The following is a 25,503-nucleotide window of genomic DNA, read 5'->3' as shown; positions in this document are numbered from 1 at the left end:
CAAAAATAAATAAATAAAAAAATAGCGTAATGCATTGTGCACAATTTGCATTGGCTCAGTGGTTAGCACTGTCGTCTCACAGAAAGAAGGTTAATGGTTCGAGCCTCGGCTGGATCAGTTGGCGTTTCTGTGTGGAGTTTGCATGTTCTCCCCATGTTGGCGTGGGTTTCCTCAGGGTGCTCCCTCACAGTCCAAACGCATAAACTATAGGTGAATTGAATAAACTAAATTGGCAATAGTGTATGTGTGTGAATGAGTGTGTATGGGTGTTTCCCAGTACTGGGTTGCAGCTGGAAGGGCAGTCGCTGTGTAAAGCATATGGTTCATTCCGCTGTTTTTCCCCTGAAGGAAAATTAATTAACTTTAGTAAAACAGTATCAGGTTTATGATTTCAGTTTCAGTCAATGTTGATCACCAGCTCAGAAACATGAACAGAAACAGCATAACAGTTTGAAGGGAGTCAGTAACTTTATTGCATTATTTTTCAGTAACAGAACAACAAAGTAGTTCAAGTGTGTCATTTCTGCAGAAGCCAACAGAACTGCATAAATATTGACTCGTTCAGTCAATAATGACCTAATTAAAATGTTTTCTTAAGAAAAACAAGTTATCCAAAGAAAACCAGTTTTGATATTCACTTCTATAATGCAATTATTAAATAGTACATCAGAAACTGCACTCACCATTTTCTCCATAGGTCTCACTCAATTCCTGGAAGGCTGCAGCTCTGCGCAGTTCTGCTCAAACCCTAATCAAACACAGCTGATACATCTAATCAAGGAGTTCAAGACTAGACTATTAGGCAGGTGAGATTTAGATAAAATCTGCAGAGTTGCGGCCCTCCAGGAATTCAGTTTGAGCCCATTGATTCACTCGGTCTAAAATGGTTCAAAATCGGTATCATTTTCTTTTTTTCTGTCGAAATTTGTAAACCGTTTTCCAACATGCTTCTGTATTTTTTGTTGTTCAACAGAAGAAAGATACTTAAGCAGTTTTTTTAGCAGTAGAAGGTGAGTAAAGGATAACAGAATTGTGTGTACTGTCCCTTTAAAAAACACTTTTCACAATCTGATGTATAAAATCAAGTGACATTCTACTTATCCTATTCAAAAATCTGGAGTTTCTTGTTTCTGTTGAACACAGAAGAAGATATTTTTGAAAAATGTTGGAAACCGGCAACCATTGATATCTATAGTATTTGTTTTTCCTGCAATGGAAGTAAATAGTTAAAGGCAGGGGCACTACTGGCCGACACGGGCCCTATGGCAACATTCTTGAAGAAAGGGGGGCTTGTTGTAAGGTGGGGGGTTTTTTACTTGTCAAAACTCTATTTGAGTGCCAGATATTTTGAAAAATTGGGATGTGGATTGGTTTGATTGGGCCCCCTAATAGTAACTCCGGGAGCCCCAAAAAGGTGTGGGCCCTTAAATAGTCACTTGAAGGAGAGTTGACAGCGATTACATCTTCATTTTTGGGAGAACTGTCCCTTTGGGTATTCTGTTTTACAATTCATTGCATTATGGATGTAAAAATGTGATTGACGTTGTTTTTACACAGTCATAAAGGACATGAATAATACTGTATTTCCTCAAGCCTGTGTGTGTTGTGTGTGTGTGTGTGTGTGTGTGTGTGTGTGTGTGTGTGTGTGTGTGTGTGTGTGTGGAGAGAGAGTGAGTTGCGTTACTGCTGCAGGGCAGGAAGAATCTTCCCCTCGCACAGGCCGAATCCCACTCGGAAACCCTGGCCCTCACAATAACCTGCACACACACGCACACGCACACGCACACACACACACACACAGTTAAATAAATATAAATATATAAATATAAATAAAGAAATATAGAAATATAAATAAACAAATAAATATAAATGAATAAACAAATGAATATATAAATATAAATACATAAATATAAAGAAATAAATATAAAAAATACATAAATATATAAATAAATAAATAAATATAATGAAATACATATAAATAAATAAATATAAATAAATATAAATAAATAAATAAATATAAATAAACAAATAAATATAAATAAATAAATAAATACATAAAAATAAATAAATATATCAATATAAATATAAATATATAAATATAAAGAAATAAAGAAATAAATATAAAGCAATACATATAAAAAATACATAAATATATAAATAAATAAATATAATGAAATATACAAAAAAATATAAATAAATAAATAAATAAATAAATAAATAAAAATAAATAAGTAAATAAAAATAAAATAATAAAATATACATAAAATAAAAAATACAAATAAATAGATAAATCAATTTAAATAAAAGAAAAATTATAATAAATATAAAGACAAATAAATAAACATAAATAAATAGAAAGTATGACAAATAAATAGAAAGAAATAATGAAATAAATAAAAGAACAGAAAGAAACCTCACCCAGACGCATGCTTGTGAATTCGAACACATGCTCTCATTTCAGTTGGCTACCATCCGTTGATCAAAATTCACAAACCAGCAACAATCAAGAATTTATAACTATATGCTGTCATGGCTTTGCAATCAAAAAATGTCATTATAATGGAAGTCAATGGGGCAAAAACAGCCCCTAACATAATAAAAGGTTAGTCAATCTGCCCATGATCGCCTGAATGAGGTGGTCTCAGATCATTTAAAATAACTCTGGAGCGGATCGATTGTGGTGAGAAAGCAAAACGATCCAACAAACTAACAAACCAGGCTAAATTACAGTGTATTATGGAAATGTAATAGACGGTTATATGAAGAAAGACTTATGATTAGGGCGGGATGTCATTCCTACCTGCAAATGTCAGAGTTCTTACACCTTTTCCAATTTCAAATTTCAGCACTTTTCAAGCACTTTTAATGTGCATTTTTAAGCTTTTCAAGCACCTTACAATCGCGGTAAATTACGTTTATATATGCTGTTTGCACTTTTTCACATTTAAATCCATTGTACTATTTTACACAATATGAAAATTTAATTTAAATTGTTGAATACTTTGGACATGTCTGTTTTTTACTATTCCTGAGCGCTTCATTTGGCGTTTTTAGGTGCAAATATGCATTCTGTGTGAATGTCTCCTATATATGAGCATTTGGTGAACATTTTGCAGTGAAAACTGGTCGGACGGCAACAATTTTATGCACTCGTACAAATGCTCCCACAATATATTTTGAGCTCGCATAGATAAAATTTCAGGTGCATATGCAACCAAAACGGTCGCAATTTCGTTCCCTACAATTTCAAATTCAAGCAGGTTCAAACACTGTCCAAAATCCAAGCACTTTCCTAACCTTGAAAACACTATATTAAAAATTAAGCAATTTCCAGGATATCCAGCACCCGTACAAACCCTGAAATGTGCGTTTCATATTGAATATGATAGTGAAAGCATGCTGAAATATTACCAAGTGCTGTTTATCTGTTAGGAAAATTGACCGAAATTACCATCTGATATTTTTCCATGTTTTATTTTTTAATATTTTGTATTAGGCCTGTTGTTTTGTTCATTTCTGCTCTGACACCATGAAAGAAAGATCAACATTGAACTGCTTCATGATCTGACAGCAATCTTGCTTTATCTGTTATTTCTAGCCACCGGAAAAAGGTGGTTTGTCATCTCCAGGTTGGAGGAAATTCCTCACCCCAGGTGGAGGAGTTTAAGTATCTCAGGGATTTGTTCACGAGTGAGGGAAGGATGGAACCTGAGATTGACAGACGGATCGGTGCAGCGGCAGCAGTAATGCGATCGATGTACCGGTCCGTTGTGGTAAAATAGGAGCTGAGCCGAAAGGCAAAGCTCTCGATTTACCGGTCAATCTAAGTTCCTACTCTCACCTATGGTCAAGAGCTTTGGGTCATGACCGAAAGGACAAGATCTCGGATACATGCGGCCGAAATGAGTTTCCTTCAAAGGGTGGCAGGGTGCACTCTTATGGATAGGGTGAGGAGCTCTAACACCCAGGAGGAGCTCGGAGTAGAGCAGCTGCTCCTCCATATCGAGAGATGTCAGCTGAGGTGGCTCGAGCATCTGTTTCGGATGCCTACCTAGGGAGGTGTTCCAGGCATGTCCCACCGGAGGGAGGCCTTGGGGAAGACCCAGGACACACAGAAGGGACTATGTCTCTCGAGATAACACCTTAAGATCTCCCCGGAAGAGCTGGAGGAAGTGTCTGGGGAAAGGGAAGTCTGGGGTTCTCTCCTAAGACTGCCGCCCCCGCGACCCGGCCCCGGAAAAGCCATAGAAAATGAATGAATGAATGTTAATTTTGATAGACTGATTGATTTAGTAGATAAACTTTTACAACCCTGACAACTGAGATGGGGTTCTGTTTAGAAAGTCTGACCTCTTGAATATATATTTGATGACTATGTCTGTGAATGTCAAAATTAAAGTGCAGCTTTTCGCTTATAATGTCTTATTGTTCATTATCATAAATTAAAATGACGAACTGACAACTACCCGTGGGACTCTGAAAAACAAATCGTGAAACTCTGACCAGCGTGAGGAGAGCTTACTCTCTTGACTGTTTTGGTCCGTTTAGAATCTCTGCCATGTGAAAGCGAACCGCACCACAAACAAAATAAACACTGTAACTATTTTAATTCCCGTTTCAGAACAAAAGAAACAAACTACAGGTGTGAACGCACCCGAAGCCTCCACGGGATATAAAAACAACCCACACACAGACCTGAGAGAGTGACCTCGTCTCCATCCTTCAGGAAGGTCCTGGTTTCTCCTCCACCAAGGTCGATGGTCTTGGTTCCCCTCCAGGAGAGCTCCAGCATAGAGCCAAAACTCTCAGGATCCTGCAGAAACACAAATACAGAGATCCAATAAACATCATACAGTGGAAATCAAAATGATTAGCCCTACTGTGAAATTTGTTCCAATATTTTCTAAATGATGTTGAACAGATCAAGGAATTTTTCACAATATTTAATATAATATTTTATCTCCTGGGGAAAGTCTTCTTTGTTTTATTTCGGCCAGAATAAAAGCAGTTTTATTTTTAAAACCATTTTAAAGTCAATATTATTAGCCCTCTTAAGCAGTATTTACTTTCGATAGACTACAGAACAAACCATCATTATACAGTGACTTTTCTAATTACCCCAACTTGCTTAATTACCCTAGGTAAGCCTTTAAATGTCACTTTAAGCTGAATATCATTAACATCTAGTAAAATATTATGTTCTGTCATCATGGCAAAGATAAAATAAATCAGTTATTAGAAATCAGTTATTATATGTGTGTTATGTCTAGACTGTTGGTTTGGTCGGGGTTCGTGCATCAGTGGGTTGCGCACCGGTCCGCTGATGGTTCCTGATGCCAGCAGGTCTCCGGGTCTGACGTTGCAGCCATTCACTGTGTGATGCGCCAGCTGCTGCTTCATGGACCAGTACATGTGCTGAAAAACACACCACAGGTTACTGCTGCTGCTGGCATTCACAAACAGAGCACAGGGGTCTTTCTTTACATGAGTCGATACTATAGTCCATTACATTTGTTGGAGATTTTTGTTGCTGGCAGTAAATAAAAAAGTGGAGTCAAATTTTATTTACTTATCTTTAAAGTTTATTTAACGTCTATCCATCCATCCATCCATCTGTCTATCTATCCGTCTATCTATCTATCTATCTATCTATCTATCTATCTATCTATCTATATATTATTTACTTATCTTTAAAGTTTTTTTAACGTCTATCCATCCATCCAGCCATCTATCTGTCTATCTATCCATCTATCCATCTATCTATCCGTCTGCCCATCTATCTATCTATCTATCTATCTATCTATCTATCTATCTATCTATCTATCTATCTATCTATCTATCTATCTATCTATCTGTCTATCTATCTATCTGTCTGTCTGTCTGTCTGTCTGTCTGTCTGTCTGTCTGTCTGTCCATTATTTACTTATCTTTAAAAGTTTATTTAATGTCTATCCATCCATCCAGCCATCTATCTGTCTATCTATCCATCTATCTATCAGTCTGCCCATCTATCTATCTATCTATCTATCTATCTATCTATCTATCTATCTATCTGTCTGTCTGTCTGTCTGTCTGTCTGTCTGTCTGTCTGTCTGTCTGTCTGTCTGTCAATCTGTCTGTCTGTCTGTCTGTCTGTCTGTCTGTCAATCTGTCTGTCTGTCTGTCTGTCTGTCTGTCTGTCTGTCTGTCTGTCTGTCTGTCTGTCTGTCTGTCTGTCTATCTATCTATCTATCTATCTATCTATCTATCTATCTATCTGTCTGTCTGTCTGTCTGTCTGTCTGTCTGTCTGTCTGTCTGTCTGTCTGTCTGTCTGTCTGTCAATCTGTCTGTCTGTCTGTCTGTCTGTCTGTCTGTCTGTCTGTCTGTCTTTCTGTCTGTCTGTCTGTCTGTCTGTCTGTCTGTCTGTCTGTCTATCTATCTATCTATCCATCCATCCATCCATCCATCCATCCATCTGTCTGTCTGTCAATCTATCTATCTGTCGGTCTGTCTCTATCCATCCATCTATCCATCCATCCATCCATCCATCCGTCAGTCCGTCCGTCCGTCTGTCAATCTATCTATCTGTCGGTCTGTCTCTATCCATCCATCCGTCTGTCCGTCCGTCCGTCCGTCGATCTATCTATCTATTTATTTATCTATCTAACTTAATACCAAGGTTATGGTCATTTGCTGTTGTTGTTAAACTAATACATTTTTCATTAACTCAAGTAAGGCTCAATAAAATATGATTATTGATTATATAATGGTGTATTTTTTTTATTTCAATTCAACATTTCAAAACTAACTAAACTATTTCAACATTAACTAAAATGACAGTAAAGTATGATTATTCTCCTCTGACCACAAAAAGACAAAGAAACCCTATATTGAGCATTTGTCAACACAAGAATAAAGAACAAAAACCAGAGAGATATAAATCTAAGATGCATTCCCGAAAGTCAACTCAAACTTTGACTTGACCCTGTTATTCACAGTCTGCTGCAGTGAAATGGCTTTTCATCAGAGCCGAAGCAGAGCAGGCAGTGAGAGGAAAAAAAGAGGCTTTTGTTTATTTGCAGCGCACAGTCTGTGTGGTTTTAGTGCTCAATTCACTAATGGCATTATGCAAATGAAGCAATGGTGCAAAACTTGTATAAGACCACTTATTGATGCACATGTAGCAAATATATAATGCCGTGAAAAAGATTAAATCATAAGCACGCGATCCATTGAAATTAGTGTATGATTAAACCACTTATTGCTAAGCCACACTTACATGCTAGTTCAGCACGTCACAGGTTGTCATTGTTCAAAATTGAACCAATGTGAATTTAAAACCAACTTCAGCTCAGTAAAGCAGGCTAGGCAGAATAGTGCTATTTACTCATGTTTTGTTGTTAAACAAAATAAAAATCAACATTATCGATGCAGTAAAAGGTCCTTATGAAACTGAAAAGTCACATCAACTGTCTGCCCGTCTGCACATGGATAAGAAGTGCGCATGCAGGCGTGCACGAGCTAATGGCGGATATGCGTGAACAGCCGCTATACAAATCTGCATTTGTTGACAGACAGTTTGAGCTAGTTATCAGAATTATGGGAATTATCAGCCTGACAATATTTAATTGGATGAACATTTTTTATTTTTATGCCTCACTCAGAATATAAAAACACATATAAACACATTTAGATCATTTACTTTAATCATTACTATTGGAATGTAAAGAGACTTTTTTGCACAACAAAAAATGTTTCTGACGACAATCACCTACTGCACCTTGAACTCACCTGCTCTGTGTTTCCAGGAAAGTCATGCAAAATCAAATGGACACAGTAAGAGTTGTCTGTCTGGGTTTGCTACAAATGCAAAACAAATGCAAAACTGTCTCTTACCTTAAAATTGGACTTGCAAATGGTGGTGGCTTCTCGCATCCCCTCACCTAAGCAAAAAAAAAAAAAAAAAATTGAGAATGAGAACTGTAAAATAAATTCTTATTATTTCTTTATATTACACAAATTAAATCTAAGAGGAAATGTCACTGTAATACTATTAATCTGTATTAAATTTGACAATAATGACATTTCATATTATTTTTCAATGATTTTCTTTTTGGCTTAATCCTTTGTTAATCTGGGGTCGACACAGCTGAATGAACCACTAACTTATCCAGCATATGTTTTACACAGCGGATGCCCTTTCAGCCACAACCCAACACTGGGAAACACCCATACACTCTTACATTCACAGTCACTCATACACTATGGTGAATTTTAGCCTACCCATATACACCTATAGCACATGTCTTTGGACTTGTTATTATTATTATCATTATTATTATTAGCCTATTATTACTAATAGCCTATTGTTATTATTATTATTATTATTATTATTATTATTATTATTATCATTATTATTATTAGCCTATTATTACTAATAGCCTATTGTTATTATTATTATTATTATTATTATTATTATTATTAGTAGTAGTAGTAGTAGTAGTAGTATTAACCTATTATTATTATTATTATTATTATTATTATTAGTATTAGTAGTAGTAGTAGTAGTATTAACCTATTATTATTATTATTAGTAGTAGTAGTAGTAGTAGAATTATTACTATTATTATTCTTTGCCTGTTATAATTATTATTAGCCTATTAATATTAGCCTATTATTATTATTAGCCTATTAATATTAGCCTATTATTATTATTATTATTAGCCTATAATTACTATTAGCCTATTGTTATTGTTATTATTATTATTATAATTATTATTAGTAGTATTAACCTATTATTATTATTATTATTAGTAGTAGTAGTAGTAGTAGAATTATTACTATTATTATTATTTGCCTACTATAATTATTATTATTAGCCTATTAATATTAGCCTATTAATATTATTAACCTATTATTATAACTATTATTATTATTATTATTAGCCTAATATTATAATAATAATTATTATTATTATTATTAGCCTATTGTTTTTATTATTATTATTATTATTATTAGCCTAATAATAATAATAATAATAATAATAATAATAGTCTATTATTATTATTAGTATTATTATTAGCCTTTTATTATTATTATTACTATTATTATTATTATTATTATTATATAACACATTTTTACTCGTATTTGTCTTTTAGCAAGCAATAATTTTTTTTATGCGCGTATGCACAATAACAGACTGATGTTACAGACATCGACACACCTTTCACACTAACAAAGAGGTTGATGTTGAATGTGTAGGGGTCATCATGACGCAAGTATGGAAGTGGCACAGGGTCCTGAAAATAACAAAATACAACATTAGCAAAAACAAAAACACTTCACAAGCACATTCAACGCAATCTCACGGTAACTTTTTGATTTAGTGGCTAATTCATTTGAACTAGTGCGATCTAATTTGTACAATTTAGTACGATTTGCCCATCACCCAATGACGGTTGGGGTGCCATGCCTCCTTTTTAAAATCGTACATTTTCATACGACTGAACTTGTACGAATTCATTCGAATTAGCCACTTTAAAATAAATAAATAAATAAATAAATAAATAAGCACGAAATGTAACAGATTTGGATATTTGTTGAACGATAAACACACATGACTTTGCTTTTTAGTTATGCTTTTAAAACATTTGGGGTTCATATTTATAATAAATCAAATGTTGTTTGTGGTGATTGCCACAATATTTTTAAATTATTTTCTGAATACTGTTAAACTGAATAGATTTGTTGTTGAATGAAAAATTTAAATATACGTTTAATAAAAATAGTATATGTAAATATTTGGGCTACCGGTAGCTTATTTTTACATTATTTCTGAATTATTTTGATAAATAATTTTGACATACTTTTGTCTTTTGCTTTTCAAACCCCTGCAATTTCTCTGTGCAACTTTTATTCCCTAGAAATTTCAGTGACTCACCCGAAAACCATAAAAGCTAAACTATTATATTAATTAGTTATTGAACTATTTTATTATTTATGTTAATTTTATTCTACATTCATTTAGCTGACTTACAAATGCATAATAAAATAATAAATTCTGCAAATATTTTAGTAGCATTATTCACCAATTTTAAAGTGAGGGCTCTTATTTTATAAATTAATTAAATTTATTTATTTTAGTTAATTTATTTAATATTTTAATATGAATATTAATTCATATTTTACTTAATATTCTGCCATTGGAACATGTTCAGTTTTTATTAAACACATTCAATTAATGCTATTTTTTGTAGAATTATATATGTAAATTAGCAGTCTCCCGTATTTTGTGATTCATGTTTTTATTTTTTCCCATTTAACTATGCTTTTGAATTCCATTAGATAATCTTAATCTTTCTTCCAACAACTTTTAACCTTAAAAAGTTAGGAAAAAAACAGACTTTTATGAACGTTTGTAATAGTTTGCAGTGATATATTGTCTGGGTTGGTGTTGTATACCACGCTACAAAAACATTCAAAAAAACTGCCAGAACATTTTCAGCTATTTTACAGATTTATTTCTTTATATATCATTTCTTATCCTTCATATTATTTCAAACTACTAAAATGTCAATAAAAGTCACTTTGTTAAACTGTAGAGTTGAATGTTCAACATCAAAAGTCAACAGAGCAGAGATCAACATCCAATAATGCAGTTCACAACTGTAAATAAACGGAAAACAGCAGATTTTTTTTTTGAGGGCACCTAGTTTACCCCTTTTTAAAAGATGTAATATTAATATTATGGTTGTTCTGAGTGTGTCAGTTTAGGTTCAGTTTAAAACACAATTCAGATTGTTTTATAATAATGTGTTTAAAAGTGTCATTTTGGTGGGGTGTAAACAGCTCGCTGTTTTAGGAGTGTGTTGCTTTACATTAAAATCAGTTTCGACTTCGATTCAATCCACCTTTATTAGCGCTTTTACAATGTAGATCGTGTGAAAGCAGCTTCACATAGACTTCCCGCCCACCTTAACAAGGGGGCAGAGCCAAGAGCTCCCCTGCTTTGTGTATGGCAACAGACAGGCAGACAGAGAGAAGCAACATGAGTGAGAGGACCAGCATTCAGCCGTACATGTACGACTCGGACACAGAACAAGCAGAGAATACAAAATAATTTGTGTCTTTGTATAGTTTTACAGCCAACTGTGTGCTAGTTTAAAGTTCCAAGCTTGTACACCGAGACTAATAACCACGCACACTGAATTAACTTTGAGGCTATATCTAAAGGGCGTCACACACCGTATATGCTGCTCAGAGCCACAACACGGCACACCAGACGCGCACATTCGCATGTTATTTAAAATGAAACTATTCAGATGGTGCAGCAGAAATATGAACAGTGTCCTGAGTCGTGGCTGGGCGCAGTGGACAGCTGCCGACTGTGTGTACCCTGATAGAAACCTATGTTTAGAATTCTAAAATGCATGGCGCTACGTGGAGCAACGCTGTTCGTTGCCGAGCTGAGTTTCTGGTGTGCGACCTGCCTAAGACAAGTTCGATATTTCAAATAGAGTAACGCGCACTTGAGGCAACACGCTCGCACTTTCCAGCTGCACCTAGTTAAGATGACAGGGAGCTTCTGTGACCGCAGGCAGGGCCGGCGCGTCCATAGAGGCGACCTAGGCGACCGCCTAGGGCAGCAGAATAGAGAGGGCGGCATCCAAACACCTCCCGCACCACCTGCGACCGCAGTTATACCCGCGCCTAGGGCGGCAGAGAGGGTGGCATCCGAACACCTCGCGCACCACCTGCATCCGCACTCCGCAGTTATATCTGCGCCTAGAGCGGCAGAATAAAGAGGGCAACATTTGAACACCTCCCGCACTACCAGCTTCCGCAGTTATACCCGCGCCTAGGGCAGCAGAGAGGGCGGCCTCCCAACACCTCGCGCACCACCTGCGTCCGCAGTTATATCTGCGTCTAGGGCGGCAGAATAGAGAGGGCGGCATCCAAACACCTCCCGCACCACCTGCGACCGCAGTTATACCCGCGCCTAGGGCAGCAGAGAGGGTGGCATCCGAACACCTTGCGCACCACCTGCATCCGCACTCCGCAGTTATATCTGCGCCTAGAGCGGCAGAATAAAGAGGGCGACATTTGAACACCTCCCGCACTACCAGCTTCCGCAGTTATACCCGCGCCTAGGGCAGCAGAGAGGGCGGCCTCCCAACACCTCGCGCACCACCTACATCCGCAGTTATAGGGCGGCAGAATGGAGAGGGCGACATCCGAATATCTCCCGCACCACCCACGTCCGCAGTTATACCCGCACCTAGGGCGGCAGAATAGGGTTCTTCACTTTGATAACCGGTCATTTTCGTTTTCACTTTCGGTTTGAGGGCGGCGTGATCGTCCTTTGCCTAGAGCGGCAGTTTAGCTTGCTCCGGCCCTGACCGCAGGAAATGCAAACGGCTGAAGTTTAAGTACAGTAAGCAATGAAAAGTACACGTTTGCAAACCCACCTAAAGTTATAAACAATGGCACCGATGAGAGCGATCATGTGGTGGATGTTGATATTGTGGTGAGCCCAATGAGCCTTACATCCAAAAATAAAGCAAGGGTGACATCGCTTTGACTCACCCTGAAAATGGCGGACATGAAACAACAAACTGAGGATGTGGTAATGTGCGCCTGTCAATCAATATTGGTGGGCGGGGGGACCGCACTCCTACGTCAAGTTGCGGTCGGACTCAAAACCCCTCCACTTAGACCACTGTTTTTATGTTGTTAAATTGAAAAAAAAAAAAAGCACTGGATGTGTTTATATCACCCCAATATGACAGTCTATACACTATACCTACACACATGTCTGTCCAAAGAGCTTGAAAAGTAGATTTTTCACCATAGGTGCCCTTTAAAGTGCATTTGCTGACCAAGAACTTCAAAAATAAAAATCTCATCAGCATAGAAGCATCATAACAGACCTTCTGGTCTTTTTTGGGTGGCGACCCACCAATTGAATGTCACTGATCTGACAAATGAATGCGCAAAGGAGAATAAAGATGTGCTTTTGCCTCATTCGCTTACAGTGTCAGAGTGCTGCACATAGAAAGAACGAACTTTAGCACGTCTCATTTCCCGCTTATATGCAAAGTCTGCACTCTGCCGTCTGCAATGATGAAGTATCAACCCATAGAGCTGAAACAGGACTGTAAAGCTGAATAAATTCAAACTAAGACCATCATTTTTTAAGATAATGTGCCTGCAATGGCCATTCCCGTGGTGCTAATCGAGCACTTCGTCTGAAGTCTATTTAGGCAGCCTGTAATAGCACCAGAGAGCTGTTGCCAAAGCTAGGCATAATTACACAGCATTTTTAAAGACGCCAGTCCATTTTGGTGGAAGAAGGGCTTTTGCCAATGTACAAAATCCAAATCTGTCACTTTTAAGATGTAAGTCTACATAATACAGACTAGTTTAACTCTTGCGTATTGTTCAAATTGACCACCCTTTCATTATGTTGGTGGCTGTTTTTGCCCCATTTCCTTCTTTTATAACTTCTTGATTGCAAAGCCATGACACCAAATAATGATGTTAGTGTTTTCCCCAGTTGGGAACTTTTCATTTTTACTGTCAATCATCAGTTGGCACAATTAACCCTTTAGATAGGCCTGTGCAAAAACGTTTCAGACTTGTTTATGAACTTCTATGGAGTAAAACAACAAATTATAGTGTGTGTGCATAAATACACTTACTATGTTTAGTGTGTTCTAAGAGCTGAGCTGCTTATTTTTTATTTTCTCAAACATATCAAGGCAAGTGCACAAAAGGTCTTTCTTTCTATCTCTCTCTCTTTCTCATGCACACATTATACTCTGTATAACCATATCATTTTAAGCCAGGAACGAAGCTTTTTTTGCACTGAAACTGATGATCAACAGTAAAAATTACACATTTTACCTCTTTCCCAACAGGGAAAATCAGCAACAATCAAGAATGCATGATTATATGCTGTCATGGCTTTGCAAACAAATAATGTCATTATAATGGAAGTCAATGGGGCAAAAAAAGGCAACAAGAATTATCTCTCCTAAAAAAATGTGTGGAGTCATTTTTTTGTTCTAGATGGGGTTATTTTAGTTAACTAAAAACATAAAAACATAAATGTTAATCGAGAAAAAAAATGTTTGTTTAATTTCCCCCTCTTTTGTAATCAATGTCTCATTTCTTTTATTTTTACATGATGTACAGAATTAACCAAATAATGAAATCAATCATTTAAACTAGTTTTAAAAAAGTACAAAAAAAATCTTTAGTGAAAAATGACACGGGTGATAAAATATTATCTTGGGATAAGCTGGTAAAAACAAAATATCCAGTACAGGCAGCTACTGACACATTTTAAAACAAAAACTGTACAAGTTATATTTAACTCACTAAAGAATTGCAGTAGCAAATGAGTTTCTGAATCTATAGTGTCATTTTTATTTCCAATAGAAGTGGTGGTACAGTATGGTATTGGTCAGTACGGGTCACCTTTATCAGGCTTGCGTTTCCACTGCCAAAAGGGTACCAATGGTGGGCGTGGTGTATGACAAAGTTTCAGTTAACTGATTGATTGATTTTTTTTGACAATTTAAACAAAAATATACAAACAAGTCCAGTTAGACTAATTCATACATATTTTAAAAACTGTCGAGGATAAAATACACAAAAAACCCACAGGCTTATTCCCATTGTGGTCTTCGATATTCTTAAAAAATGAACGAGCAAATCATAAATGGAGTGCAAACAACAACACAACAAAATCCTCAACTTTAACTGTAAAACAACTACTTTTTAATTTCCCTTCTAAAAACACTCTCAATTTTAGTCTCTTTAAAAATCGTGAACAAAACATTCCAAGCAGTAGAGCTCATACACAATAAAGAATCTCTACCTGATTCTCTCTTAAATCTATATGGGTAAATATCCCTGCTCGCTCTTGTAGAATGATAATGTACCTCACTAACTAAAACATAATAATTGAGACAATATTTTGTGACCATTTTCTTTAAAATCTTAAAAACCATCACTGATTTTAAAAATGTTAGTCTATTCTCAACTTATATAAAAATTACTGACTATAATGTTCATTATTTAAATGTGTCAGTGGAGGTTCTTTCACAACAATTCTACACAACTTATTTTGGGCCGTCTGCAATTTATTTTGTAATTTTTTTAGAACTACCGCTGTACCAAAAAGCAGCAGCATAGTCAAAGTATGGCTGCACTATTGCACTAGCTAAATTTTTTTAAGTTTGAGTATCTAGTAGCTCTGCCTGTCTTGCTAAAAACTTAATTTTAGAACAAATTTTTGAATGGACTATAACAGCCATCTTTTCACCTGTCAAATTACTATCTAAAACGCAACCTAAATTGTTCACATCCTATTTTAGAGTAATAATTTGATCCCCTACTTTTATCTCTGTCCTGACACATTTTCTAAGTTTCACAGCTGAACCAAATAAAATAAATTCAGTTTTACCCAAACGCAAGGACAATTATAAAAGGCAAAACCATTCAGAGACTTTCTTAATTTGTTTACTTATTTTGTTTTCAATGAATTCCCTCCCTCCACTATCATCCGCATATAACAAAAGCTTTTTAGAACAAGCCATTATCAAATCACTAATGTATATTAAAAAAAAGCAACGGAAACTAAAACACTGCCGAGCCCTAAACCTAAACCTCTAAACCAGGGTTTTTCAAAGTCTAAGACAGTGGGCCTCCCTTTTGACACAACTTATCCATTGGCGCCCCCCTCCTCCCAAACACACGCGCACACACACACACACACACACACGCACGCACGCACGCACGCACGCACGCACGCACGCACGCACGCACGCACGCACGCACGCACACATATATATATATCTCACGGGAATAACTCACTTTTATCATCATTTGCATGAAAGTGCAATTATTTACAGAGTATTAACAAGTATTTTAATATAACGTTTTTAAAACTAGGATGATGGTTCAATATGAATAGAACAGATCCAAGAACTGTCCATCCCAGTCAAAACAGTCGAAGTTTAGCGGGTCTCATGCTATCATTAGCCAAAATATCTTGACAAACCACACAAAGGCCGTGGTTCACCAGCTGGTCCTGTCCACGTAAATCCTAAACTCAAATACTGATCATCATATCGTCGTCTTTTGGGTTTAAGCCCTGAACTTGAAGGCTTTGAATCGTGGGGGTCTCAGAAACCGATCCATTGTATTAGCAGGAATATACAAGTATTGGCGGACTTGCCAAACAGAAGCGAATTCACAGCTATGGCCTTCTGGGTAAAAAGGTTTTCTTATTTTTGACGCATAATTTTTTAGCTTTGTTTAATTAAAACGTTTAAATATAATAAAAAATACATACAATAATTAAACTTAATAATTATATTTTTATTATATAATATTTTTTCCCGCGCCTCCCCTGACATGCTCTGGCGCCCCCCAGGGGAGGCGCGCCTCACAATTTGAAAACACCTGCTCTAAACCTAAAACTGGAAGCCCATAAGCGACAGGCGAATAATATGATAACACTCCATTTAAATGTCATTCTCGCTCAAAGAGATGTCAAAGTAAAGCTGTACACGTCGTTCACATATCATATGAGAAGCACTTCTCACAAAACAAATGCTTCATACACATAAATACTTGTGTATACATGTTCATTACTAATCTTTCTATGAATATGATTTGATTATAGCTGCAGATCAATAATAAAAATAGCCTACGCAAACGTCTGCATTTAAAAATTACAATTATTGTTATAAATGAACATATATGAACATATACAGACCCCTTACAGTCTCCGATATGTTACCAATTACAGAAAAAACAACACACAGCATTCATTTAGTCCTTATCTGGGTTCAAAAACAACACGCAACATATAGCCCACAGTCAGTGCAAACCTCTCATCTGTATCTTTAATCTTCCCCAGCACATGTAACCTCTGTTAGAGAGTATTTCTGTCATTCTCAAGTCCATAATAGTCCAAAAGGTGATGATGATAGTTAAACATGGCAGTTTGTTCATCTTTTGTTGCTGAAAGAATCATTCGCTCCTTTGTTTTGTCATGCTTCACTCTCACGTTTGTTCGTTTCTGAAGGGATCGGATGCAGAAGCGCTTCAATAATCACGCGCACATTATTATTATCAGCTCGAGAAGTTTGTTATATCAAATATAGACGCGATCGCGAGCTCTCTGGAGAAAGTGAAATCGCTCTCACTCTTAGACGGCCTCGTAAAACATCAACAGGACACTGCAGATTTTGTTCTTCTTGGTTTTGTGGCCTTTTGTTCTAGGTTTGTTTGAGCTCGAGTCGACCATGGCTCGTTATTATATGTATATATTATTAAAGTGTAATGTAAAGTCTCGGCTGTGTTTTTAAAAATGGCGGTTTCTTTGATTTTATTCTCCTGGCTTGTTTCAGGAGTGAGTGACGTATCTCTTTAATCCAATAGCGTTTAGCTGCGCCTTTTGGTACCTGCTAGGAACCCTTTGTCAAAAAGTGGTACGGTATGGTTCACTTTTAGTTACCTTTTGACAGTTGAAACGGTCATGAAAGCGTATCGAACCAAACCGTACCGTACTGTATCACTGGAAACGGGCCAATACACTTAGAACTGCCCAAGCTTACCTGTACAGGATTGGGCTCAACAAAGGGCATCAGAGCCTCCATAGGAACGACCCAGGGTGAGATGGTGGTCCCAAAATTCTTACCCAGGAATGGACCTAATGGGACATATTCCCAAGCCTGGATGTCCCGAGCTGCAACAAAGACACAGTACAGTAAGTGAACTGTAGAGATCATGCACTCTTAGAGAGTAGTACAGTATGTGGCTAAAAACAGCATGAAACAAATAAATAAAACATATGCTAGAGTAATTGGTGGTTCATTCCACTGTGGCAAGTCAGTGGGAACCCTGATAAATCAGAGACTATGCTGAAGAAAAGTGAGTCTCCTGAGGAATTTGACGCATTGACACGTTCATTTTTTTCCCCAGAACAGTAGTGAAATGATCCAGCACACAAAGTTCTGACTGTCTTCTCTTTAAACTTTATCGTCTCTGCTTTTGAAGCTGTGCATGGATGGATCATTAACTGAGATATTTCCTCTTCCCTGACCAAATTCAATTAGCTGCTGCATATAAAATGTCCAAATATTCACCAAGCAAATCAGTTCTCGGGACTGTGTTCCAATACATTTCAGAATAGGTCTGGGTGATTAAACAACAATAATTATCAATAAATAACTTAGCCCTATTACACAATTTTGAAGGAGTCATGAAATAAGAAAACAAAACTGTGTTGATCTTTTGACATAAACAAGGTCACAGTACTGTATATAAATCCTGTTTGTTTTGAATCTCCAAAACTAAAAAAAAACCCTGTGTTGTTACTCTTTTGAAGGCAGTCTGCCAAAAAGACATGAAACTGAATGGTCTACTTTACGATGTAATAGGGTGGATAAGCCCCGCCTCCACAGAAGATGAACTTCTACTTCACTTTTGTTAAAGTCTGCATGAACCGAAAGCTGCAACAATTTATTTCGTATTGTGATGCAGTTACTAAAGAAAAGGAATATTAAAAGAGAAAACAGTGGGTGTGGCTTGTTTTTTTCTTCTGCGAGATGATCGGATGTAGAAAAGTTGGCATAAAGAACGGGTTCGGGGAGACTTATTACAACCTAACAGACTTGTCCTCCTCACCACTTCTGCTTGTTGTCCACATTGACAGTTGGAGGGGTGTGGTTAAGCATGTTAGCCACAGCCTCAGACAGACATAATTGAGACATAAAAAGCATAAAGGTTGGCGGTTCATTCTGCTGTGGTGACCATAGAAATAGAGATTAAGCCAAAGGAAAATGATTGAATGAACGAATGTTGTTGAGTTTTGCGAAAACTATATTTCTTATGATATAACATTTCCCCTAGAAAAATGCTACTTTATTAACTTAAATTTAATGATAATAAAATAAATAGGTAAAATATATTTTTCAGATCTTAATTTTAATTCAGACCAAAAAACGGTGTCAATGTGTAAATATTTAGTCTTTAAAACACTATGAATGAGTAAAAATCTCAGCAGATATTCTGACTCTGATCGGCTGTTGTCATTTTCCTCGCTAGTCATGACTCCACCCATTAGTGTATATAGGCGGGGCTAAACATCGCAAGGCCCTATCTGTTTGGTCAAATTAAAATAAAGCATGAAGCAGAAAGCACAATAGATTGCAAAAGTACTGTTCGCACGTTATTATTATATGCATCACACATGTCTGCGATACGAATGCTCCATATACTATTATCGCAAAAACAATACTTTTGTAATACATTGTGAAGCCCTAAACTGGAACCATTTCAGATCCCAAATATATTATTCAATTTGACCACCATTCCTAGACACTAGTTGTCCTGGTCAGTGTTTACGAACCATTAATTTTGTAATATATTAAATAGTGAGCAAAAGTCTATGGTTGTGGCTGTAAATCTATGTGGCTTTCCTGTTTTGTTTTAATGGTCTTAACATTTTCTGAAATAATGTGCAATGTAATATCAGGCTCCTTTTAACACTTCCCAGAGCTTTTCTTTAGGTTTACATTCTCATATATTTATTTTTCTGTCCAGCTAATCTCATAATATTCTATAATATTCTGTCCAGCTGATCTCATCATCTATAATATTCAGGTCTGGACCCTGTGGAGACCATTTCAGGACTGTCTGTGATTCATCCGCCGTTTTCTTTCTCTAAATAGGACTTCATAGCAATTAGCCGGATCATTAAAACTTTCCCAAGTTCTTCTTTAGGTTTACATTCTCATATATTTATTTTTCTGTCCAGGTGATCTCATGCAGCCTCTATAATATTCAGGTCAGGACTCTGTGAAGGCCATTTCATGACTGTCTGTGTTTCATCAGCAGTTTTCTCTCTAAATAGGACTTCACAGCAATTATCCGATTATAAAAGCTTTCCAGAGTTCTTCTTTAAGTTTAGCATCTCATATATATTTTTTCTATCCAGGTGATCTCATGCAGCCTCTATAATGTTCAGGTCTGGACCATGTGAAGGCCATTTCATGACTGTGTTTCATCAGCTTTTTTCTTTCTCTAAATAGGATTTCAAAGTAATTAGCGGATCTCTATCACTTACCATAGTTCTTGTTTAGGTTTAGAGTATAATTATTTTTTTCTGTCCAAGTGATTTCATGCAGCCTCTACAATATTCAGGTTTGGACCCCATGGATGCCATTTCATTACTGTTTGTGTTTCATCAGGAGTTTTTTTTTTCTCCAAGTAGGATTTTACTGCAAATAGTAAATCATTTTTATGCTGTAAAGGAAAACTATTACCCTGTAGTCCTTTCCAGAAGGAATGGCATGATTAATTAAAACCTATCTGTACTTTTCAACATCCATAATTCCATCAAATCATCCAATATTGCTAACAGCACTGGTAGAAATGCAGCTCGAACGAGGACAGTCTCTTTCCAACATTGTGTTTCATGTGTCTTAAACAATTAATCCCAAATAATTCAAACTCTAAGCTAATTTAACAAACTATACATGAGCTAAAAAATCATTTATTCATCGTGTATAGATATCAATAAAAAAAAGTCAAAAAGTCTCTTATGACTTGACACTATGGTTTGGTGGTAAAGGGTCACAAATAAACATTATACCATCAGTAAAACTCAACTCTTTACTAGCGGGGCTTCCAGCTAACTCTATCAAGCCTCTTCAACTGCTCCAGAACGCAGCAGCACGAGTGGTCTTCAATGAACCTAAACGAGCACATGTCACTCCGCTGCTACTCCGTTTGCACTGGCTGCCAGTTGCTGCTCGCATCAAATTCAAAGCTCTGATGTTTGCCAACAAAGTGACTTCTGGCCTTGCTCCTTCTTATCTGCTCTCACTTCTGCAGATCTATGTGCCCTCCAGAAACTTGCGTTCTGTGAATGAACGTCGCCTCGTGGTTCCATCCCAAAGAGGGAAGAAATCACTTTCGCGAACGCTCACGCTCAATCTGCCCAGTTGGTGGAATGAACTCCCTCACTGCATCAGAACAGCAGAGTCACTCGCTATTTTCAAGAAACGACTAAAAACTCAACTATTTAGTCTCCACTTCACTTCCTAATCTGCAAATGCCTCTCTGAATATCACACTAACTGTACCCAAAAAAAAAAAAAAAAATACTAATACTACTAATACTTTCCTTCTTAGACTTTACAGACCTGAAACTTGCCTATAGCACTTATTCATTGTTGCTCTTAGTTGTGTTAATTGCTTCCTTGTCCTCATTTGTAAGTCGCTTTGGATAAAAGCGTCTGCTAAATGACTAAATGTAAATGTAAAACAACAAATGTAATGTTGGCCTAAAACTTTAGCGCAGTACTGTTAATCTTATCTTCTTAAAATCTTTTAAATGTAATGTGTATTTATATAGCGCATTTATTGTGTATGGCCATACACCCAAAGCGCATTACAATCATGAGGGGGGTCTCTCCACACCACCACCAGTGTGCAGCATCCACTTGGATGATGCGACAGCTGCCACAGGACAACGGCGCCAGTGCGCTTACCACACACCAGCTATTGGTGGAGTGGAGAGACAGTGATAGAGCCAATTCGGTGGAAGGCGATGATTGGGAGGCCATGATCGTAAGGGCCGATAGAGGGACTTTGGCCAGGACACCGGGGTTACACCCCTGCTCTTTCACGAGAAATGCCGTGGAATTTTTAATGACCACAGAGAGTCAGGACCTCGTTTTAACGTTTCATCCGAAAGACGGCGCCCACTGACAGTATAGTGTCCCCTTCACTTTTACTGGGGCATTAGGACTCACACAGACCGCAGGTTGAGCGCCCCCTGCTGGCCTCTCTAACACCACTTCCAACAGCAACCTAGTGTTCCCATGTGGTCTCCCATCCAGGTACTGACCAGGCTCAGCCCTGCTTAGCTTCAGTGAGTAACCGGTCTTGCGCTGCAGGGTGATATGGCTGTGGCTGTGAAATGGCTTGTGTGGTACAAATAACCCTAATAAGTTGCCTATTTACTCACCAAATTTGATGTAGGAATTATTTGCTACAGCAAGAATTCTCACATTTCACCATAATAAATACTGTGCCATATAATCAATTTTCCAAGCCAACATAAGTCTGATAAAGCATTCATCCGGATAAATAAATTCAGTCACATTAGGCAAGATTATTGAATTTGAAACCGCAAGCGTTCATAAAGTCTGCAGCCTCACAGCATTGATATTCTTTACCAGTCACATTTCTTTATTTATTCATTGTGCTTCCAATGCCTTCGTATCTGAAATTGACAAACCCTATCCAGACTGATGCATCAGAGGATTTCTTGCTGCTTTAGAAACGATGCCAAGGAGACACTAATAAATGCCATCAAGATGCCATTGCTCTGCAGAAATGCAGACAGTTTCTGGTATCTGTTCCAGTCAGCAAATATATACTCTGGAGCTCATCTCGCATATAGATATCAAACCTCTGCATAACTCTGACAGAATCTCGGCAAAAGTCACGCTGCGTTTCTGACAATTGAGAATCTCCACTTATAGAGAGGATCGAACTTTGGATTCAAAATGTTGGTCACGCTTAATTTTAAGTTATGAACTGGCGGTAGGATCCAAACGCAGCTTTATTACTGTTGTCAGGCATGAATACAAAGATAATCCAAAGAGTGAACAATATAACAGGCAAAGGGGTCAAGCAATCATAAAATAGTCAACAAACAAAGGGACAATACAAGGGAAAAACTCTTAGTAATGTTTAATTACAGCATAACAATACTCAGCAATGGACTAGAGTGACTGAAGGGTTTAAACAATGCGTATGATCAGTCCTCATAGTTAAGAGCTGTGTGTAATCAAAAGGTGAACTGAAACAGGTGTGAGACTGCAGAGCGTGATGGCAAATGTAGTTCAGATGAATAACAGACCATCAACTATGACTTTTGCCACAATAAAGCAAAAGGGCCTCAGTTGGGCCCTGGTTGGATGGACTTCATTTCCCCAGATTTGACCCTGATCAACAACATGGTAAATAGGAAACAACGGGAATCATTGCTTCACACTCAAATATTCATCAAACGATAAGTTCCCCTGGATGGACTTTGTAAAAACAACTTTGTAGGTTGTTTTTGGTTTGTTTGGTTTGTTATTAAAATGGTCGTGCCCAACTGAGTCTGGTTCTCTCAAGGTTTTTTTTTCTTCACTCCTATCAGGTGAAGTTTTTTTCCCTCTCCGCTGTCGCCTCTGGCTTGCATAGTTCAGGATAGGTAGAGCTACGCATCGATGAATTTGCTCTTCAGTGTTTGAACTCTCAGTAATGATTAAATCACACTGAACTGAGCTAAACTGAACTGAACTTAAACACTAAAAACTGAACTACCCTGATCCAGTTACTATGACCATTTATGTGAAGCTGCTTTGACACAATCTACATCGTAAAAGCGCTATACAAATAAAGCGGAATTAAATTTTATTGAATTTGTTTGTCTGTTTGTTTGTTTGCTTGTTTGTTGTTGTTTCTGTTTAAATACAACAAATGTGGGTAATTTAAATTAACATCAATGTATAAATTATAATTAGTTTTCTGAAGAGTTTATTCAGTACATGCCAAAATTCTGCCGAAGCCCTCATAGTAATACCACATTTAATGAATTAATTTGTTTATTTATTTATATACTTATTAATTTATTAGTGTGAAACCAAATTTAAAAAGGTATTGCTATGTATTTATTATTAGCCCCCTTTGAATTTTGTTCTTCTTTTTAAAATATTTTCCAAACGATGTTTAACAGAGCAAGGAAATTTTCACAGTATGTCTGATAATATTTTTGCTTTTGGAAAAATTCTTATTTGTTTTATTTCGGCTAGAACAAATGCAGTTTTAATTTTTTAAACACCATTTTAGGGACAAAATTATTAGCCCCTTTAGGCTAAATTTTTCCTCGATAACCTAACGAGCAAACCATAGATATACAATAACTTGCCTAATTACCCTAACCTGCCTAGTTAACCTAATTAACCTAGTTAGGCCTTTAAATGTCACTTTAAGCTGTATAGAAGTGTCTTGAAAAATATCTAGTGAAATATTATTTACTGTCATCATAGCAAAGAAAAAATAAATCAGTGATTAGAAATGAGTAATTAAAATTATTATGTATAGAAATGTGTTGAAAAAATCTGCTCTCCGTTAAACAGAAATTGGGGAAAAAATAAACAAGCAGTCTAGTAATTCGGGGGGGCTAATAATTCTGACTTCAACTATATTATATATATATATATATATATATATATATATATATATATATATATATATATATATATATATATATATATATATATATATATATATATAAATTAGATTTTAATTTGAATAAATTATTATTATTATTATTATTAGTGTGCAACAATGGCAAATTTATGATATTATATATTACACTGGGCAAAATGCTGTGTATTTGTAATATAATAATCGTTATAATTTAAAATATTTAATTCAAAGTTTTCAAATTCTTTGCAACAGAGCAGACAGATGTATGTGCAAAATATTTATAAATATTGTACAACACAGAAAAAGTGGAAAAGTAAATAAAAATATTGTTATTTTTGATGATTTAGGCTTTCAAATACTTTATATCTGATATTTTGCAGCATAAAAAAACTCTGCTCCAAAACACAGCAGATGTTGTATTGTTGGATGTAGCCTGGCATACAGACTTCACCAAGCATCCCTCTTTGCTTTCTCGCACTTAAAGTGTTCCTCATTTCCTACGTCTGCTCGAAGGCTCATAAAAACACAATGTGTTTAGTGTGCAAGAAGGAGCCAATACAGCCTTAGAAAGAGAAATAATCAAAAGAGTTAACAGTGGGTGCTGCTCAGAAATGCTTCACTTGCCTGACCGGGAAACACCGCTAAATCACAACATGTCAGACTCAGAATGCCAGACTTTTTTGATTGGTTAAATAACCTTCACAGTATAAGCTTAAAGGCAAAGTAACACAGTGGTTAGTGTTCACAGTAATATTTCAGAGTTTGTTTTTTCAGACTAAAAGATAAGTGGAAAACATTATTCTTTTGAAATAGTTAAAAAATAAATGCTTTGAGATTTTTTAAGGAATATTCTGGTGTATAAAATCCAGTGTAAATAAAATATAAAGCACATTAATGACAATGAAAATGTATTAACAGGAGACCTTCGAAATTAATTTTAAAGCTGATTCTGATTTAAAAGCATTGTACATATTTCAAATAATGACTGCTTTATGTTAATAGAACTTAAAATGAAGATTGGTACATTAATTTATGCGTTTATGCATTAATTTATTTATTTATGCATTTATTTATTTACTTATTCATGCATTTATTTACTTATTTATTTTTTCATGTATTGATTTATTTATTCAGACCTTTATTAATTATATTTTTTTTAATTAATTTTCTTTATTGATATTTAATAATTATTTTTTATTTATGTATTTATTTATGCAATGATTTATCCA

General features: G+C 36.2%; 1 protein-coding gene and 1 long non-coding RNA gene across 4 annotated transcripts in view; one reads left to right on the top strand and one right to left on the bottom strand.

Annotated features, from left to right (window-relative positions):
* Positions 1 to 445: 445 nt before the first annotated feature.
* Positions 446 to 25,503, bottom strand: part of fah (fumarylacetoacetate hydrolase (fumarylacetoacetase)) — a 46,790-nt gene continuing 21,732 nt past the window's right edge. For 2 of the 3 annotated variants that reach the window (XM_073906176.1, XM_021477397.3), the window contains exons 9-14: positions 17,615 to 17,745; positions 9,205 to 9,280; positions 7,878 to 7,924; positions 5,314 to 5,415; positions 4,696 to 4,813; positions 446 to 1,757 (exon numbers count right to left, since the gene is read on the bottom strand). In XM_073906176.1, the coding sequence (XP_073762277.1) occupies positions 1,681 to 1,757; positions 4,696 to 4,813; positions 5,314 to 5,415; positions 7,878 to 7,924; positions 9,205 to 9,280; positions 17,615 to 17,745 (551 nt within the window). In that variant the 3' untranslated portion in view covers positions 446 to 1,680. 3 annotated transcript variants of the gene reach the window in all.
* On the top strand, positions 17,630 to 21,144 carry LOC141375305 (uncharacterized). The gene is made up of 2 exons (XR_012383139.1): positions 17,630 to 19,818; positions 19,999 to 21,144. It is a non-coding gene; the product is annotated as an uncharacterized lncRNA (long non-coding RNA).

The sequence above is a fragment of the Danio rerio genome, chromosome 7 (assembly GCF_049306965.1).
Source record: "Danio rerio strain Tuebingen ecotype United States chromosome 7, GRCz12tu, whole genome shotgun sequence".
Taxonomy (NCBI): Eukaryota; Metazoa; Chordata; class Actinopteri; order Cypriniformes; family Danionidae; genus Danio; species Danio rerio.
The sequence above is the reverse complement of the archived record's forward strand: the minus strand, read 5'-3'. Positions and strand labels throughout refer to the sequence as shown.